This window comes from Anser anser, assembly GCF_964211835.1.
Source record: "Anser anser genome assembly, chromosome: 3".
NCBI classification, from domain to species: Eukaryota; Metazoa; Chordata; class Aves; order Anseriformes; family Anatidae; genus Anser; species Anser anser.
The window spans coordinates 62646905-62666790 of NC_139722.1; the positions used below are offsets into that span (position 1 = coordinate 62646905).

The window sequence follows — 19886 nt, forward strand, 5'->3', positions numbered from 1 at the left end:
TCAACCTCCGTGTGAGGGACTAGGCCAATTAACAGGCATGACTGGAGGTTCAGACTGTAGCAGTACCAGAAAAAGAAAAATAAAGACTGGCTGTCATTCACCGGGCCTTCGGACCATGAATTAACTCTGTAAGTGCATTAACGAGTTCCTTCTGGGACTCCAAGTACCTTGGGTATTTCTCCGGGGTTGTTGAGGTTTTGGGGTAACTCAACTCCTCAGCAAATTGACTCTTTGCTTCCTCTTCCAAGCTGATTTTAAATCTGGCCTCCAAAAGACATTACTAGAAACAATTCACTGAGGTTAAGGGAAAACCGTAAATCCACAACCTGTTCCTGCAGCTGTAAAAATTGCTTAATCCCAACAAGAGACTAAGCAGCAAGGGGGAATAAGAGCTTCATCTGCTGTTCCTCTGACGAAGCTCGGAGTCACTGTGACTTGTCACGGGCAACTCCCGCCTTCCCCGCAGCCAGCTGTACAGACACTAGTACCAGAAAAGGAGTGCTCCGGCTAGCTCTGCTATTCTGAAGTGAAGGACGTACCAACTGCAGGATTCCTGTGACTTGCAGTCTGCTGCTTTCCACATTTTGCTTCCCAGCAGTCTCAGACACGTGTGCTTGATTTGCTCAAGCTCTTGATTTCGAACCCACTTTCCCTTGTTGGCACCTGCACAGATAAACTCCACAGATCAGAACGCCCCTGACATGAACTTGAAGCTACAGAAGCACGGCTGATCCCCGAAGAATAATGTGTGGCCTCTACAAAGCTAAAGGGCAAACCTAGGAAGGCCGGAAGAAAGTCAGAAGTACTTCAAGGCACAAACACTCAACCTGTCTTCCTGATTTTGGAGACATGGCTATGAGGCTGACATGCCTCATTATAAAAGGAGGCATCAGCAGATCTGAAACAACTGGGAGATAATCTACTTGCCAGCGTTAACAATAGGGAACAATTATTATTTTTTAAACGTATCTGGCAAACAATAAGGATTCCACTGAAGCCACAGAAGGTGCATTCTGGTCCAAACCCACTAATCAGCTCCCCAGCCCAAACAAACCATGACACAGGGCAGCTACGTGCGGCTGTCAGCCCTGGCGCAGCAGCTCGGGATTTGTTCCAGCACACAGCCCGCCCCAAACCCCAGCCGTGGCTCCCCACTGGGTAGGACATGGATCCTCCTTCCTGGAGGTGAGGCTGATGCACCTACAGGAACGTCACGGTGCTTGTTCGAGCCATCAGCAGCAAGTTAATCGTGTAAAGGAGAAATGGGAGCGAACATTCAAGTGCTTCTCTTCCGAAACTGCCAGTATGAAACGCAAATTTCAACGATCTGCTTGATACCCCGAGTAATTCCTACCTCGAGCTTGTCTAAGTGGTTCCATTACATCTCCACATACAGATCATTAAGGACGGGTCTGGGACAATGTGGATGTTCAATGGCTGTCATACTCAAACCTACAAACCAGTGGGATGGGACATTTCTGTGGAATTCAGTAAACCAGATTCCACTCTTCTGACAGAGAAATACTTGGCCTCAAGCAATGAGGTGTGAAAGCCCAAGTTTTAGAATATTCCCTAATTTCATTGCTGATGTTTAACAAGCAAATAAATGCAGATGAAATTTGCCCATAGCCTCCTTCACCGTCATTGTATATGTCTTACCCACAGCCATTAACATCCACTCCGTGCTTCAACGCAGGTGAAACTCACGTGTGAGAGTTTCAAGGAGCATTTGGCTGCAAAAACAGCGCATTGTGAAACACACCTTCCCAGGGAGTGAGGGTTGTTCGTTAAAATAGATCAACTTGCATCGATCACCATGGCACTTGTCCTCCAGACACGTTACTGTTGTGGCCTGGGGTTGAGTAGACTGGGCTAAATAATTCCTTTGTGTAGCTTTAAAGTGCGATTCATTTCTGAAGAGACTTCTGACAATGATACAAGGCTCTCTCTGTCGGGATACTTTCACGCAGAACTCTTAATTCTGAAATACCAGAAAAACAAGTTCTCCAGTTGGAAAGCACAGGCTGAATTTAAAGAAGCGTGGAGGAAAAAAAAAAAAAAAGAACAAAAGAACAAAAAGTACTCCGTGGGTAGCTGAGTAAGCAGAGAATGTATACGTGTGAGTTTGTGCAAGGGAAACGATGTACTGCCAGTGACTCTGCTGAGCCCAGCAGTGGGAGGAGGTCCAGCATCACTTGCTCACAACCAGTCTATGCCAGCTCTCCTGGAGCTCTCCACAGTGCGATATGGCAAGCAAAGGTTTTCTGTTAAAAATAAAGCCAGGCCTCTACCTGCATACAAAGTCAAGCTCCAAGGAGCGAATGGATGCAGCGGTTTTCTGAGCAAGCTCACAAAACAGCAAGAGTGCCAAGACTCTTGACACCACTACAGTCGCAAAGCCACCAGGGGATCTAACTGCAACGTGCTTCATCACAAAAGGTGTGCTGAGCTACTGTCCCGTTTTCTCACTACACGTGCAAGCACAGGAGTACCCGGGCTTGGTACCCCAGGCTTTGTAATGCGGCACAGACAGGCCACAGAGGTCTGTTTCTTCTTGCTGTCATCTCATTCCAACTGCATATTACCATAGTAACACCTTGAAAAACTGTTATTTGTGTATTTGCAGGAAAAAAAAAGAATGCTGCAAGACCACAGAGAACTTCAAGATCCTTGGGCGGGTCTACCACTTCCCAGGTTTCTTTCCCTCAGATAAGAAATGACTACAAAACTACACTCCTGTCACATGCACCTTCCCCTGAATTGTATTCCCAATTCAGGATTTTTAAAACAACCACTTTTACAGCAATAACAACGAATAAGGAGAAAACTCAACTGTTTGCTATCAGCCTTCCACGAGTGGTGTCTCTTATTGTACAGAACTTTCTTGAGAGTGGTCTGAATTAAATTGATCTCGGATCTTTTGGCCCCTTCGACGAGCATTCGCTCCCATGAGTGCAGTGGCCAAATGCTGCACCCTGTTCTCACCTGGACAGCTCTGACGAACGCTCCGCTACCGTTTATATCTTGTTTGCAATAAGCCTGGTGACTTACAGAAGTTACTTTGCAGAATTCAGTCTTTTCACTAATTAGGATTATCCTCAGTTCACATGCCAAGTCAAGCTGGATTCTCTTTAACAAGTATCTCGTTAAACTTTAAAGTCTACCAACGCTGCACATTTTTGGACTTTTGCCATCCGCACACTCAATGTCAGGTATGCTCCCTGAACGCAAGAATAGATCACAGGCTGCTTCCCCCCAAAAATCAGCTGGCAAAATACATGTACACGGCTGTCCAGAATCAGCAGTGGAAGCCCCTTCTGGGGGAGCTGAGCTAGAAGTAAGATGATTCCTGCCCAGCACAGATAAGTGCTCAGCGATCCCCGCGCACCCTTTGATAAACAGGCTGGGTTACAACACACGCCGAGTCCTCAGACCTGGGGCTTTCACTCCGAGAGCCAGAGAGACTGAACGAATCAGATTTGCTCCGCTGGTCTGCAGACACGTTCCCTACCGCCCCTGAGACTTCCAGCGCGGTCACATCGCGTTATTACAAATAAATTACTTCATGTTAGGATCTGCTTGCCTTTATTACAAACAAGTTGCCTCATGGTATCCAGCACCTACAGCTATGAACGATGAAGTCCTTTGAGGAGACAGCCTTGTAGCAGCCTTCTGAAATAACATAACTTCCTTCTGGACCTCCAACAGCTACAAATTAGGCTGTGAATGTACATTTTTTTGGTTTGTTTTTAATATCCATGAAAATGACAGATAGTTTTAGATTCTCACCTTCTGGCGTTGGCTAGCAGAAAGGAAGGAGTAAATGCACAGAAACATGAGCAAAATCCGCTGGCAGGTGCAGGCTCACAGACCACATCGTCCTGGTTTCTCAGCCCTGCCCCTTCACCCACCCCACACCGTAATGACCACTGGTACCTTTCCCTCCTTCCACCCCTTCCCCTAACTTAGCCTCAAATGCAGATGGGCAAGATAAGGCTACCACTTGCCACAAAAACCTCCAATACCCAATTTTGGTGAGCCAGCTCACCGGCCTGTAACAGCTGCTTACTGTTCTGCCCCAAATGAATCCGAGGCCAGTCTTTGACTGGTGCCGAGAGGCCCCGTTTGGAAAGCCCCCATCCGGGGCAGCTGTGCTGATGTGAAGTGGGGTGGAAGCCAGAGACCAAGCTGTCACTCCGGATCCAGCCCGAGGCAGAGACTCCATAGCGTGGGATAAGACTGCGCTTCCACACCCCGTGCAGTACCTGTTTTGTAGGTATACGGTTTCAGTTTCCAGGACTATCCGTTTAATGCCCTTGAAGATGCCGAATTCCCTCCCCTTTCTGGCCTCTTAAGTTTGGGTATAAACACACAGGTACAAATTAACAACCGAATTCAAAGTTAGCCAATCTGAGCTTAACAAGGAATTGCTATTCCCCTAATACAGGCAGAACACAAGTTAAGCGTGTAAGCAGTCATCTTGGAAGAAATCTCCCTCGTCTCCCTGGATGAACAAAGCTTCCAGCTCAAGCACGCGTTACACACAAACACTGCCGTCCAGGCAACAGCAGCAGAATCTGCTGGTGGTCACAGACATCACTGCCATGCACCAAAGGGCTGGAAAAAGCCCTTCTCTTGCTTGTTTTCGAGATGACAAAGAACCAGTGTGACTGTTCAGAGACCTAAAGCGCAGTTGTCTGGCTTCGTATTTGCAGCAGTACTTGCTCAGCAGATTAGAGGTACATGCCCTTCCTCAGTTTCAAATCAGTAGACACGTGAAGGATTTGACTGTTAGGTTTGTTGAGATTTCCTTTTCATTCGTTTGCCATAAGTATTTCATAATATGGTTGATGTTTCAGTCATTAATTATGCAAATGTATAACCCAGAATTATGAGTATCACTTTTCTATGCTCTTCACATGATAGTTTCAGAAACATAACGCAATCAATCATCAGAGAAGGTCTCGTCTCCCCCTCCCCAGCAAAGGAGGAAGGAGAGCAGGCGTCACTTAAAAACTTCATAAAGCTGAGTAATTGCTGAGACTACATCCCAGGTGCACAAAATCAGCATGGCAGGAGAGGGAAATGCTCAGGTGAACTGAGCTGTTTATGCCTGCAGCCACAGTTCACACACGCACAGGATGGATGCATTTAATTTACTACTATCTCTCTAGATATGTTGTGATCTACATAAAAAAACCCACCCACGCCATCTTCAGTCACAGAAACCATATTTGTTCCACAACACAAGCTTTATGGCAATATTGATGCTGATGTAAATACAGGGCCTAAAAAAAACATATAGTTATGCATGACATATATTCCATATGTGGTAAATTTGGGGAAGGAAACACATAAAGAAAAGCACATTACTTTATGCAGACACTTAGGATTACTGTAGAAGTGAGGCTTTTGCAGCAAGATGTACAGATTCCAGCTTTTTTTTTTTTCTAGTAAGTGACACTGAAAATGTGCTGTAAATGCCAATACTGCATTGAGAAGCACGGCCCTAACAATTGAAAATGCAAGTGCCAATGTTAAGATGTCAAAAAGGTCACTTTGGAGATGGTAGCATACTACTTTGCTGTGGATTGATTTCTAAGGCTGCTTAACATAACAAAACCAGACATGCCTGCAAGATTTGTTTTAGGTAGATGCTAATCCCAGTAGGAAGTTGAGCCTTAATTCAAGTTCAGACTTCACCCAACAAGCAGTACACTGGATTTATTACCTGGAAGTCACTGGGTCTGTATAACTACCACACAGCTTGGGTACCTATGCCAAGTCTCGCCACTCTGGGCTTACAAACAAGACATGAATTTTGGTTGAACTAGTGTTTTGGAGAAAGGAAATCAATAAAACTTAAAGAAAAAAAAAAAAAACAGGCCAAAGAAAACTCAAGTTCATCAGAACAAATGGAAAAACAATAAACAAAAAATAAGAGATAATCCCATATGAATGTCCATGAGATGAGGCTGACTTTGTGACAGGAGTACTATCTGTGAAAACAACTTCCAGGACTTTCAAGGAGCAGATTTAGCAGCTGAACTGTTCGTTAGCTACTAAAATGTATCAAAGGAATGTCCATGCCAGGCCACACACCCCCTTGTGACTAACAACTACTGCCAGCAATCCCATCAAATCTATCAGAGTATTACCAATATTGTCTTAATAGATGCAGGCTCAAATGGAATTTGCATTCAGGCTTGTAGAAAGTTCTCAGGCATGGACTGAAGAAAAACAAAATAAAGTTCTTTTACTTTTCTAACTACAAGTTAGCTAATTGATACACAGAGGCAAGTAGCAACATTATTCAGAATCCAGAAGTCAAATCCTGCCTCTGTCCACCCTCCTAAAACATGCATTTAACTGCTAGGAAGGGATGGGGGAAAAGAGGAGAGGAGAGGAAGTTAAAACATTTGGTGAAAAAGCTCTGAATACAATTCACATCAAAGGAAAGGAAGTATTAGGATCACGTGGCTACAAAGACTGCTGCAGGCTTTTAATATCTTGAGATTAAAAAATAAAATCCCTGTCAAACACTTTCATGTCATTATTTGTTTACACTGGAAGAACAAACTCAGTGTCCACCTGACTTCCCAGATTACAGTAGAGACAGCCAAAGACAAGAAAAGAAATGGCTGATATTGAAATCCATTTACAGAAAATCTCACAATTGTTAACCAGTTTACAATCTCCATAAATATTTATTTCCCAGCTGACAAAAACAACTCTCATATGAACTGTAAAGCAAGACTTAGTATTCTGAAAAGACTGAACTACCCAAAATGAGGAACATTTTAAAACCTGGGATGATATTCAAATATCCTTAATGGAGGAAGAAGCTGCTCTATTACTTCGGAGTATCAGACCATTAGAGGCCTCTTGGGTTTTGAACTACTGTAAAAGGAGAGGCCCAGCACGATTCTAGGAAGCAGAGATGAAGACATCGTACCTCCTAGGGACATGGCACCCACTTAGTTTGTGCTGGGAATGGAAAGAAAGAAGAAAAATCTCAGCAGCTGCAGAAGTGGCTGAGCATACAGCAAACGAGAGGTCGAGAACTGAGATGAAGCAGACAACGCAAGGCGCAACCGGATGATGGACACTGAAGGCAGCCTCACGCAGACCTGTGGCAGACCCATGTCTCTCGACCCCACTCGAAGCAGTGCTGGAGTGGCCTTGCTTGGCGTCAGGGAGCACCCAACCTCCAGCACCTGCAGCCCACGTGTGCGGGGCCTCCTGCCCGCACCCCCTGCTCGCACCCACAGATGGGTGAATAACTACACACATCAACATGCAAGGGCTGGTCTGGAGATGGCGAGAGCCATTCTATTAATTACTACAAGAAAATCAAGTGAGTGTGCTTCCAGAAGATTTTGTATAACCTGCTATGCTATTTCTCACTAAGAGCAGTCAAGGTAGACCACCGATTTACTACCTTACTGAAACATCATGCACGTGTTAGGAGCACAGAGAGCAAACCACGTACATTTGTCTACTTAACATCTCACAGGAATAAAAGGAAAAAAGATCAATCAAAAATGGGATCTTGGTTTTAACAAGAGAAGCAAAGATAATCACATCTGTATAATTGCTGTAAGCAGAAAACAGCAGCCAAGTCAACAAGAACTTTTACCCTGGGAAACTAAACTATCAGTGCCATTGAACAAAACCAGGAAAATTATTGATTCTTTGCTTTGTGGACTGTTGACTCTGGAAGTCACCCAGCAGGTGATAAAGGAAACTAATATCCTTCTTAAAACATTAAAAAACTTGACCTCATACTAGAGTTTGTATCTCCGTTTTATATGGGCAGTTTCAAATGTACAGAAGAGTAAGTAACTATGTACACAAGACCTAACACAATGGGCACGTTAACAATGACTAGCAATACGTTATTACCATGACGCTCAAATCTGTGGAGTTCTTTACGATGATGAAGAAAAGCAGAGGCTGCAAACCCAGGCAAATTCAAAACTCAGGAATTTTGTTAGAGCTACCAAGCTACCTTTCTACTTCAAGGAAAAGAAAACAGCTTGTTAGCTGTAATAAATATACATACTATAAATTTGCTATTCAAATGCTTGCTTGCTAGCCTCTTCTGTTACAGGGTAGAATTGTAACGTCTCAAATTCGAAACACTATCTTGAGGCTACAAACTGGCAGACGTTTTGTAAACAAACAAACAAAAAATCTGGTGCAATTTTTTTCCTCCCCTGAATAAGACAATGAAAAAGAGTGTTTATGTAAATGTAATCACTTGATCACTGAAAAAGAATAAGAATTTTGATGGTTCAAACTTAAAATTCCAGTCACAACTCTAAGGTGCAGCACCCCTGCCAGACCAACAGAATTTAAGCACTAGGATTCAGGTGGAAAGCATTAATTACATGGTACAAGATAGGCAATGACTACACAGGCTTGACAGACCTCTGATAAAAATCCATGACCATCAGCATCCCTCCACCACCACCACTCACCTACATTAAACACCACAAAAAAATTTTCTTCAGCAGTTACAATTTGTTAGTGTGCCCTGTCTTTAGTCAGGCTTATCAAAGTCAGCATGTCTGAACACATATATATAATTTTTATATAATTTTTATACTCTGCCAAAAGCATGCTGCCCCTTATGCACATGCATGGAAGTAGAGCTAATTTTATCTCGTCTTTGGCAAAGCTGTCTTCTCTAACAGGCTGCTATTCTGTTCTGTATTCACCAAGCCTACCACCACCTCTTTTTACAGGTATTTATCCAGACTGCGCACATAAATTCACTGATGTATTTGTGATGCAGGCCCCTTACCTCTGCCTGAAAACAGGGTTAATAACTAAGAAGTATTCTTTCTCTTTCACATCCAAAGCAGGCGATTGCATAACAATCCGTGTGATTCAAATACATACATCTGTCACACACGGGGCATTTGCGGGTGCCAGTATGCACCGCCAAACTGCGCCAGTCACTGTCAGGCTCTCGGTAGCACACACGAGAGCCAGTAAGGCACTGTGGCAGCTGTGCAGCGCGTTGCGCGCCCAGCCCAGCCCAGGCTGCAGAGCCGCGGCATACCTTTCAGCCTTTTGGAACTGCCGTTCTTTTGCTGCTCGTCCTCTTCGTTAATGGTGAATAAACCCAGGGGATTTGGCCTGGCACTTGTCTTCTTCAATCGCTCTTGACGGAGGACAGTAGTTGAACCAGGCATGTTGCCGCTGCCTCTTGCTTATTTCAAGAAAGAAAAAAAAAGTAAGAAACCGCAGCCCCTGCTCAGCAGCTAGCTGCAACGCTGCCTGTTCATTTGAGCGCTTCTGATAGATCCCCTACGGATAAGCGGTATGCAAACAGCTGACAAACGCCAACATCCACTCGGCGGCGAAGGGCTTGCAGTCTTCCCCCACCTCCAGGAGAAGCCTGAACTAAAGGCACGTCGGTTCAGATGCCGCTCGTCGCTGCCTTCCCCTGCCTCAGCTGGACCCCAGCCCGCAGCTCGGGCTCCTCGCCGCAGCACCTCTTTCCCCGCGACCCTCTGCCAGCTTCGGCACGCTGAAATATTCAGCAGGCAAGGCAAGAGGAGCAAACACGATACGCCGCTGCTGCTAGCAGTTGCCCTGACAACACTGACACCTCCTAACCAAGGGAGGTCTCCCCGGCACGCTGGTGGCCGTGGGCAGCCCCCCGCTGCCGGCAGAGGATGGGGCCGCGCTTGCACAAGCCGATGAGCAGCGGGTGAGAAGACGCCCAGAAGGCCCCGGGCATGGACCTGCCTCTTGCCAGCTGCTCTGTTATTCGTGTTTAGAGTTTAAGCCTAATCTAAATGAAAACAACGAGGATGAGTCTTCTTCCATATATGCATATGTTGTCTCCCCTCCCCTTGACTTAATCACCTTCCCATGCGCGGCACACCTCTTGCATTAGGAATGCACACGCCCACAGTTACCGGCAGGTGTTGGAAAATTCTCTTCCGTGTGTGGAAACTCAGCGATCAGGATCTCTGGCTTGTACAGGTAACACAGGACAGCGAAAGGACTTTGGGAGTTAATATTCTGTATCTCAACAGCAGCTTTATAGCACCAACCGTTAACATCTGCTTTGCAAAATGAGCAAAGTACAACCAACCAGCTAACTAAAACCCCACGAGGTTTACTTTACATGCTGGCACTCCGGACTTTCTTCAGCCACTTATGACAGAGCGCTTGCTCACAAGTTTCGCAGCCTGCGTGCTCCGCTATTCACAGCTCCAACGCCGCTACGCAACACCCTGCGCCTTTTACACGTGATACCTAAGTCTTCACCTGCTTCAAACCTCTCCAGCTGAAAATGTGCCCACTGTTTGAGAATGCCACCAAGCAAAAGACGCATTCTGTGCTTGGGCACTGGTCCTGCACCAGGCCCGCAGCCCACCTCCTGTCTCCTGTGGCCCTATCTCCTCCCGGCCATGCCCTGCCACTGGGCTCCACCTCAGCTTCTCTGGGCGTACACAGAAGCTGTACACGATGACATCTGCCCACAGGTAAAGACGCTCTGTGCTGCAGGGTGTGGGCAAAAAGAAAAAAAAAAACAATTCTAACACAAGCTGTTCTGCAGCTCAGCAATTTGCCTTCCAGGGTTTATACAGGCTACCACTTTGTCCTGTGAGAGAAACAGCTCCATTCCTCAAATCCCATCCCCTTACCTGCTGGCCACAAATACCACACAACAGTGCACACGCATCCACAGAAAGTGGGCTGTAGTTAGTACCATGAATACTTTCCACATGTGCCTGAGTGTTCCAGCAAAACAGAAGTACCAGAAACCAACAGCTACATGACAGCTCAGCTGAGTACCACTCCCCTCCCTTGTGCTGTTTTAGGCCAGGAAGAAAGGACTCCTGAAACAATGCCCATTTAAACATTTTGCTCTGTGGCTATTTTTAAAACTACATTAGATGTTCACCTTTAGTTGCCAAGCCACATAAATAGTTGTTCTAAATGATGTAAGAAGTATCTGGCACACCAGAAGACACCTGGCTGGAGGGGCTTCCAAGCTCACAGGTATGACAATAGGGAAATGGAGCTGCTGAAACAGGTGTTTCTCAGGAGGTTCTCTGAGGAGCCACAGAGGACAGCTACAAGGCTGCCTTCCTTGGTCCTTGCAGGACCCCTGTGCCCGTATGAGGGGCTCACTCCATGCATGGCACATGGCAACGACAGCTAGAGGCCTATGAAGGCCGGTGTGTGCTAAGAGGCGCAGGTGGCTGAGGCACCGGCACGTGTTCCCTTCTGCTGACTTACTAACACTGAGGTGAATTCTGACAGGAATATGATCAACAGCAGATTTGACCTATGCAGCACGATTTTACCTCAGGGACCCAGCGGCTAAAAGCTATGCCAGCCCCACAACATGTTCCTGAATGCCTAACAGTATTGCACCCAAACCACCTGCAACCTATAACAAGAGTACCTCCTACAAGACACCACATAACTTCAGGTGGATTTTAAAAACCAAGACGTTTGTTTACCCATCCCCTCGTTTCTTCCTCTGTCCCCCACTAACCCTCAGGCGCAGCGCACACAACCAAGAGCATGGCAGAGCCCTTACCACTGAGGTTAAACGCTCTCAGGAGATGGAGCCAGTGCAACTCTGTACCTTGAGGGCAAGAGATATATTTTTCCTCTTTACAACACTGTCAAAGTCATTATCAGCTGAACCACTACACTTAAACACAGCCACTCTCACCTGCTGGATTTGATAGGTATAATTTCCTGCACGAGGAATTATCTGATACGCAACAGTCTCAAACAGCAGTTTGAACAAAGACTGTTAGGATAATTATATTGTGATCTGGGACGTATAAATATTTATAACAACGTGTTAATGGATGTGTCTGCTTTAACACCACACATTAATGCCTGATATCTCAACCTATTAAATGTGAAGCAGGTTGAAGCCAGTCACCGTGACACCTATTGCAGTCTACTACAGGTAATCTGATCATTTCCAATGGCTGAGCTCTAGATTTCTATCTTTCATTCAGAGGATTGTTTCAATCCCTGTAACCATCAACATGCTACACGAAGCTCATTACTGTGACATGGAGTATAACGAGCAGCACGCGATACAGCCGCTGCCCTGAGCAGCAGCACCCTGCCAGGCCAAGGCCTTTTGCTCTGCTTGGCGGGGTGAGCCTTTCTGCTCTTTTGTAGTGGGCAAAGACAAAAGGCTGTGTTCGGCACGAGTTCGCTAACTGACAGAAAGTGAAATCCTTGTGAAGACAAGATAGAGACTGTGATAACTCGGACTTTGTACACCTTCAGTAAAAAGACCACACCAAATCCACTAGCTAGAAACCATCCTGTATCACTGGGCATGTCAGGTTATGCTACAGAAAATGAAGCCAATTGAATGCAAGATCATATACTATTACAAAAGGCAGAAAAGGTCAATTCATAGACAAATCACCTATGAAAAGCACTGCATACAGAAGCACTCATAAGACACTGCTGAATCACAATATGCAGATTTTTCCTCTGCTCCATGAGACACTCACTGGACATTCATAAAGTTGTATTTTAAAGGAATTTCACATCTTTCTCCTGCTGTTTTCTTTGGATAAGAGCAGATAAAATATAAAAATTCTCCTGTGTGGCACTGTTGTGCAACCTAGACGTGACCATCCATTGAGTAGACCATTAGTTAATCTCCAGCCTTCAAGCTCCCTGTCCTCCCCACTGCCAGTCAGAGGACAGTAAAACAAATAAACAAACCCAAAACAGACAGACCCCAGAGATGCAGATGTTTCAATCCAGTTCCAGAAGCCAGGGCACCCCACTCTCCCCTTCCTTCTGACACTTGCACACCCCGAAGCCTGAGGCAAGCTGCAGCCTCAGCCTCTCCATCTCTGGAGAGAAACAGAACCTTCAGAAGGATCCTGAAGAAGGCTTCTTGGGAAAGAACTCACTGAGTTTTGTAAAAATATGTCTTCTCATTCAAAGTACTCTGTATGAGCTTATTATTACCACTGTAAGAGATGCTCACCCACTACTGAAGCATTAAAAAAAAAAGTTTGGACTGTGACAACCACAAGCTGAACAGAAAAGTCATATGTACCTTAGTGCTTTTAGAGCATTATCCACAATCCCTTTGCTATCCTGTTCTTCAGTTTTACTGAATATAAAATAAAAACCACTCCATTTCTGCTCTTGGATAACAATTCAAGACCTTTTAACATAAAAAGAAAGTTTTCTCTCACCTTAAATGCATTTGATATCAAAGATAGATTGAGTCAACATATTATTTTAATATAACTTCCTTACCAGATTGCAGATATTTCATTAATCTATTTCTGATTTGCTTTAGTACTAAAGGTCAGGATAAGGTAGGTCCCTATCCTACATGGTAGCATCAAGAAGGGACATGGGATTTTTCATTTACAAACAAGTTCTCCCAGCATGAAACAATGAGATTCCTTTGGGAATTTGGTTCCAATTAGTTCTTTCTCCAAAGAAAGATCAGGAAAATCCAGATATGTTTAAGACGCCCTGTGCTGTTCTGCAAAAACAATACAATGTACCTACCAACCAAAACCCGTATAAAAATAATCAGTGTGACAACGGAACACAGCATGCAACCATATTTTGTACGGACATTTTAAACATTGATAGTCATCGTGTCAAAAACTTTAAAAAGCCATTAAAAAATACATAACAGACAATGCTAAATATCAGAACACGGGCAGATTAACTAAACTCCAAATTTGATATCTCCATAAATTCCTCCAGGAGATTCAGGTCCTTGCATTTACTTATTACTTACTACAGTGGGTTTTAAATCAGGCCAAAAACCAAGCAAGTACAGCCTTTTTTTTTTTTTTTTTGGCCTGAGAAAACAGCTATTTACTCAGCATCAAAGAACTGGACACTTTCTTTTCAGTGCCATGTAAATCTAGGACAGAGCAATACAGCCTTAAAAAGCCAGACAGGATTCCCCTCCTCCCTCACCCCCCCCCCCCCCCCCCCCATTTTAACCATTTTCTACAAGTTGAGAATTGCAGAAATATTCTCTACATCAGAAAAATTACTTGCATCTGTTACTACAATCACTGTCTCAAACATCATGCACATCTATTTTTTCCACCACTGCTCTTGAATCCTCTCCTTCTACCTCTTATTGCTAAAAAGGAGAATAACCTCATCTTTACGGAGGTTTCTAAGCTTCTCTTCAAAGATATCTCACTTATATGTATACAAGATAGTAAAGAACTGGTAAATTATTTTACAGGATTTTTTTCTTTTTCATATTTAGACTATAAGCATCTGATATAATCATCGATTTCCTTCCTTCCAGGAGGGTGGAAAGAAGGTGGCCACTTGCATAAATCAGTAGAATTGAATATAAAATGCTAGAGAATAAGAAGGTAAACCGACATCTTTCTGACTAATGAGAATCCTGCTGTCAAGAGCTCGGATGCACTCTGAATAGTTTTAAATAAGCAACGAGATGACTTGCTTCTGGAAGTCGAGGCCATAAAAACAGCAGTTTCTAGAACTTACTCTTCATTCATTCATTGAATTGGGCGCTTTAACTCAAGAAGGAGCAGAAGCCCTCAGTCTTCCACATCCTGCCACAGTTTTAATTAAATGGATTTGCATAGTATGACTAGTTACAAAAATTGCACAACGCGTGCCATGACAGATAAAAACACATTAGATCATTATTAACCAATGTTTTTTAAATTGCATGTGTAACAGCAGAATACCGGATCAGGCCCCAGAGTACAACATATCACACAGCCTCGGTGCCAGCTCAGTTAGGTGAGGAAAAGCCATGAGGAAATGAGGACTTGACAGGGAAGCAGGAAACAGAAACTGAAGACAGAAGTCATCGGGGCCAGTTACCCTACTAACACTATGGCCTGGGCACACTCGCCGCTGCTTCCGTCTGTAAAAACAGCATGTTTTAAAAATACCCAGTTTGCACACACATCAAAAGAACAAAACGCTTGTAAAGCACTCTGAAAACAAAGGGCACTTGCGTATGTACTAAACGTTTTGGTAGAAATGTGAAATACTTCAAAGAAAAGGCAATGCGCCAAGACCAAATTAAAATTTTCTCCATCGCTGTATTACCGACAGTATCTGGCAGATGAGATCCTGTGAACTACGTGGTGCTGTGTTGATTACCAGCACTCTCCTGGCATATTCCCAGTGTGCTTGTTGGAAGGTGAACCTGAAACACCATGAGTTTTGGGCTATTTCTCCAAGGAGAATATGTGAGAGTATCAGACACAGATGTGAGAAATGTTCGGAGGCATCAGTACCTGATTCCCCCCCCCCCCCCCCCCCCCCCAAGCATGTTGCACTTTGACTGTCAACCTGGAGCATAAGCCACTGCACCACCTGCATCTCCGAAGACTCTGAAAGTCAAGAGGAGTCAGCGCTGCCAACTCCAGCCATTCGGATAAGACAGCCCGCCCTCTGCACATCACCTTAACGGACAGCTTCGGGTCACTTTCCTTCAACTCTGACGGCTCCTCCAATTCCCATTGTCAAGAATTTTCTCCAAATTCACTGAGGTTATAAATACATCTTTTACTTCTTTTAATGAAAGCAAGGACTCACTTTAATAAAAGCAATTAAGACATGACTACAAAATCAATACTCAGGAGCATCTGCAGAATCAAATCCAAACCAGTTTTACAGGTGCACCATCTTCTCACAGTCTTTTTCACCTTACACACGTGCAACATGCATGTGGCTTGTTGTGCCGAAGTTCCTAGCAGCATGCTGCATTTGTGCAGCAGAAGTCATACCCAGGAGATCTCCTTCCTGCAGGAAAGGTGAGTGTGCAGAGAGCCACCACAACATTAGCAGCAAGCTGTGGCTTCTATTGTGTATCTAGACCTGCACACATTTTTCAAGTGGAAAATAAGATTGTTGCGAGATTATACAGTATTTACGTAATCGAGGAAATTATTGCACTGATCACATTTAATTACATTTAACACCACAAATAATTCCAAGCTTATAAGTATTAAACTTATTTATCTGTGCTAGTAATAAACCGATCATCACAAAAACAAAACAGCAGCAGTCTCAGACTATTGCAAATTCTGACTTTTAAAGTTTGAAGTAATGCACGGGAAAGAATATCCATTCTCAGTATGAAGCCAAAGTGAAATGATGGTGCATACAAGTGTAGCGACATCAGCAGAGACCCTCTTCCTGTAGAGGCAGTGTCACGAAGACAAGTTACTCCAGCATCATTTAACAGGCCAGATTATTCCGTGAACTCCAGAGTATTTTGGTTTATGTCTCTCTCTCTTTTTTTTTTTTTTTAAGCACTAGCAGTGCTGGGAGGAAGTGGGTGGGGAAAAGCAGCCTGGCTCATGTTAATCACTACGAATATCAAAAGGCTTGCTTAAACTCCTCCAGGGTGCATAGCCCTTGCACAAACATTACCTAACCAATGAGAGATGCTAAGGGACACTATGTTACCTGCTTTCTAAAGCTGAGGGGTGGCTTCTATAGGGGTTTTTATAGCCCCCACCCACACTTTCATATTTAATTTAGCTGCGTAGTTTTCATTCCACAAGCTACTGATAAATCTGAGTTTCTATGTCAGAGCACTCGGAGCTACAGTATCAATGAGCGACGTGGGACCAATTGTAAGACTCACTGCGGTATTTCAACGTTTGAACAGGCTTTAACTGGAGAGGGGTTGCAGGAGAGTAACAGATCCTTGACTTCATTTTTGTATAAAGAGGCAGGAAATATCCCGATGCAGCCGGTTGAGGCCGGGCAAGGCAGAGCCCCCCTGCCGCTCGCAGGCGGCACGGGGCGGAGGTGCCCTCACAGCTCTCTGTGCGCCGGGGGCTCTGCCAAAGGCCTGTTCAAACCCACACGCGTATAAAACACACTTCTTTCAGCCCGTCTCCAACTTTGATAAACAAGAGAGCCTGACAGCACAATTAACGAAACCACCACATTAACAAGGTAAGGTAAAGAGTTTGAAAAGAATTTGTTAAAAGCGGCCCTAAAACAATGCAGCGGCAGCCTGTTTTTCCTGTGGAAAGTGAAGCTGGCGTGGTTGCTAACCCCAAAACCAAAGACGTGCACCCTTTCTGAAGGTGAATTTTAGAGGGATGGCTGTGATTTGCCTTTTTAATGGTATACCTTTAAGTTTAATAACAAAGGACAGCACTTGGATGGGTCTGTGCCCACAGCTGTTGCTTGTTACTGCACTACCACCAGATTATATAAGATGTGTATTAGAATATTGCATTGTGGAAACACTCTTGATTAACCAACAGCCATACGGCCTGCTCATATGTTGTTTTGATGGGAATCCTCACTCTGCGATTCAGCGATAAACACGGACGTGTGACAGGGAAGCAAAGGACCGGCAAAAGGCGAGTGAACTGCGCTGTGCAAGGAGGGGAAAAGAAAGGAGAAGCGGACTGCAAGCTGGAGCCGGGCTTCACAACCCGGCAAGTAGCACCTGCAGCGAGCATGAAGGGCAGAAGGGCAACCCCTCCACCGCTCCCAAAAGCGAACAGCATCTGCGCCGACAGCGGCGATGCAGCGGTCGGATCTGCTCGTGCAAGCCCAGACCTCCTCCGTGCACCCTCCTTGCCCTTGGGCCGACACGAGCAGGTCCCACAACGCCCTCGCAGCGGGGCACAAGGCCACCACCTCGCTGCGGGCTCACCTTAAGCCCCGCAGGCCCCGCGCCTCGCTCCCCGCCCAGGTTTGCCCAATTCTCGCCTCCGTTAGCCGGATCCCGCAGGCATTCACCCCGGCTGAGAGCCCGGGTTGACCTGGTGGCCCGCGGCCCGGGTTGACCTGGTGCCCGGCTCTCCCCCCGGCGGCTCCCCGTCCCTCTCCCCGCCGGGCGGCTCGGCTCCCCGCACCGGCCCCGCCGCGCACCGAGCGCAGACACCGCAGCGCTGCGGGCCGGCCGGCAGAGCCCCGGGCAGGCCGCTCGGAGGGAGCCGGGGGAAGCCCGCGGCGGGGCGGCCGCGCACCTGTTGCGGCAGGAGGAGGCCGCCGGGCCCCGCGGCGCTGCCGCTCCGCGCCGCCACCCGCAGCCGGCCGGTGCGCGGGGGGAGGGCGAGCCGAGCCCTCAGCCCCGAGCCCCGAGCCCCGAGCCGCCCGCCCGCCGCGCCTCACCTGCGGGGCGCCGGCAGCCGCCGCTCCTGCCCGCGGCCTCCGCCATGTCAGCTCCTCGGCGAGCGCCGCCCCGCCACGCCTCGCCCCGGGCAGGTGAGGGCGCCGCGGCCCCCGGCCCCGCGGGGCAGGTGAGGGCGGAGAGCGGCCACCGGCCCCTCCTGAGGCGGGGACGAGGCGGGGGCTGGCGGCTCCCTCCCTCCCCGTCCCGGCTGGGGTTGTCCTGTCTGTGTTTTCACGGTGTTTTTTGTTGTTGTTTTCTCCCCCCCCCCCCTCACAGGGGCCCCCGCGGCATCTGTGCTGCGGTGGTCCCACGGCCCGTCAGGTAGCCGAAGACCGGCAGGTCCCTTCACTGGAGCTCACGGCCTCATTACCTTTCCTGGGAGTTCGCCTGGACTCACCCTAAGCTGCTTTAGGGGTGTTTATAAATGTTTCTCTTAAAAGCAGCCCAGGCCTGGACTAAAACATCGTTGCATTTTGTGTCTACCTGTAGGCAGCACAAATCTGCAAAACCAGGGCTGAAATAGGGTGAATGAATCGGGGAACCCACGGCACAGCTGCAACAGACATGAAGGCAAGCTGATGTAGAGGTGCAAATATGTCTGTGCTGTGCTGGATGAAGCAAACAGAAAGTCCTCCTCCCTTAGAGAGCTGAGTTCGGGGCACGAGGTCTCTTACATGGGCAGGAAGGGCAGGTGCTCTGCTGCACCAGGAGTCACTGGTGCTCTGAAACAGGAGTTGGGGCTTGGTGATAAACATGCCCTGCCAGTTGTAGGCAGGGGGATGGTGCTGCAATATAAGCACCGGCTGGGCTTGATGCTGAAAGCTACAAGAAACTCCCAAACTAGTAGCAAAGGACCAAGAGGCTACTAAGCTCAAAGGGAGCAGTGCGTCCCATAATCAAAAGGTTCCCTTCTGCACATACCATGTCCTCAGAACATACCCTCACATCGCTCACTTGTGGTCAGTAGGAATGTGCTAGCATACTCAGGGCTCCCAGGCTGACCTGTCTGATACACCTCGTCCCGAAGTGGTTGCATGTTCTGTCCAAGAATACCAAAACTACCCAGTGTCTGGAACAATGCACATGAAGTGGCCTGAAGCACATGGTGGGGATATTACATATGCTTTCCTGACTGTGCATAACTCTAGTACACAGATGGATAAGCTACACTGTTCAGGGAAGCACAGTCCCTCAAGCAGGATGAAAGTAGGGTGGCTCAGTATAGCCATGCATCAGACTCAATACAGCCTTACAGTAAAGAATACGAAACTGATCATCAGCCAAGCAGCTCTGCAGGTCTGGTGAGGCCAGCAGCAAACCACAGGAATTTATTCCCAGCTGGTGCCAGGCTAGGTCTCGTGGAGACATTAAAATGATCACACTCCCTTCTCTTATACATAGCTGGCATTGCTGAGCATCCTGAGTCATGGATAATAGAGAACAGGCTACATGCTTTCAAACCCTGAACACAAATAAAGTAATGCTTATGCTATTTATGCTGCATAAAATCAGAGGTTTTCAAGCTGCAACAGTCATGGGCTGATGCAGGATCGTATTTGACACTACTAAATCAAAATAGAGTTAATTTGCCTAGGGTTCCTTTCCCGTGCATACAATATTTTTAGTTATGTTGTTAAACATTAGCTGTGTTTCTCCTGAAAGTGTCACGGTTTTGAAATGAGTTGAATCAGTAGAATGATCGTCAGAATTAGGAAAAAAAAATATTTTCTTTGTTGAAGGT

General features: G+C 46.4%; 1 protein-coding gene across 8 annotated transcripts in view; it reads right to left on the reverse strand.

The window, feature by feature from the left end:
- MAP7 (microtubule associated protein 7) overlaps positions 1–18380 on the reverse strand; it is a 111587-nt gene extending 93207 nt beyond the window's left edge. For 2 of the 8 annotated variants that reach the window (XM_083828384.1, XM_083828382.1), the window contains exon 1: positions 18145–18368. In XM_083828384.1, the coding sequence (XP_083684510.1) occupies positions 18145–18190 (46 nt within the window). In that variant the 5' untranslated portion in view covers positions 18191–18368. Of the gene's footprint in view, positions 1–9070; positions 9221–9882; positions 9926–18144 lie in introns of those variants that run through there. The other 6 variants (XM_083828378.1, XM_083828381.1, XM_083828376.1 and 3 more) reach the window with 6 other exon arrangements.
- Between the last annotated feature and the right edge of the window lie 1506 nt (positions 18381–19886).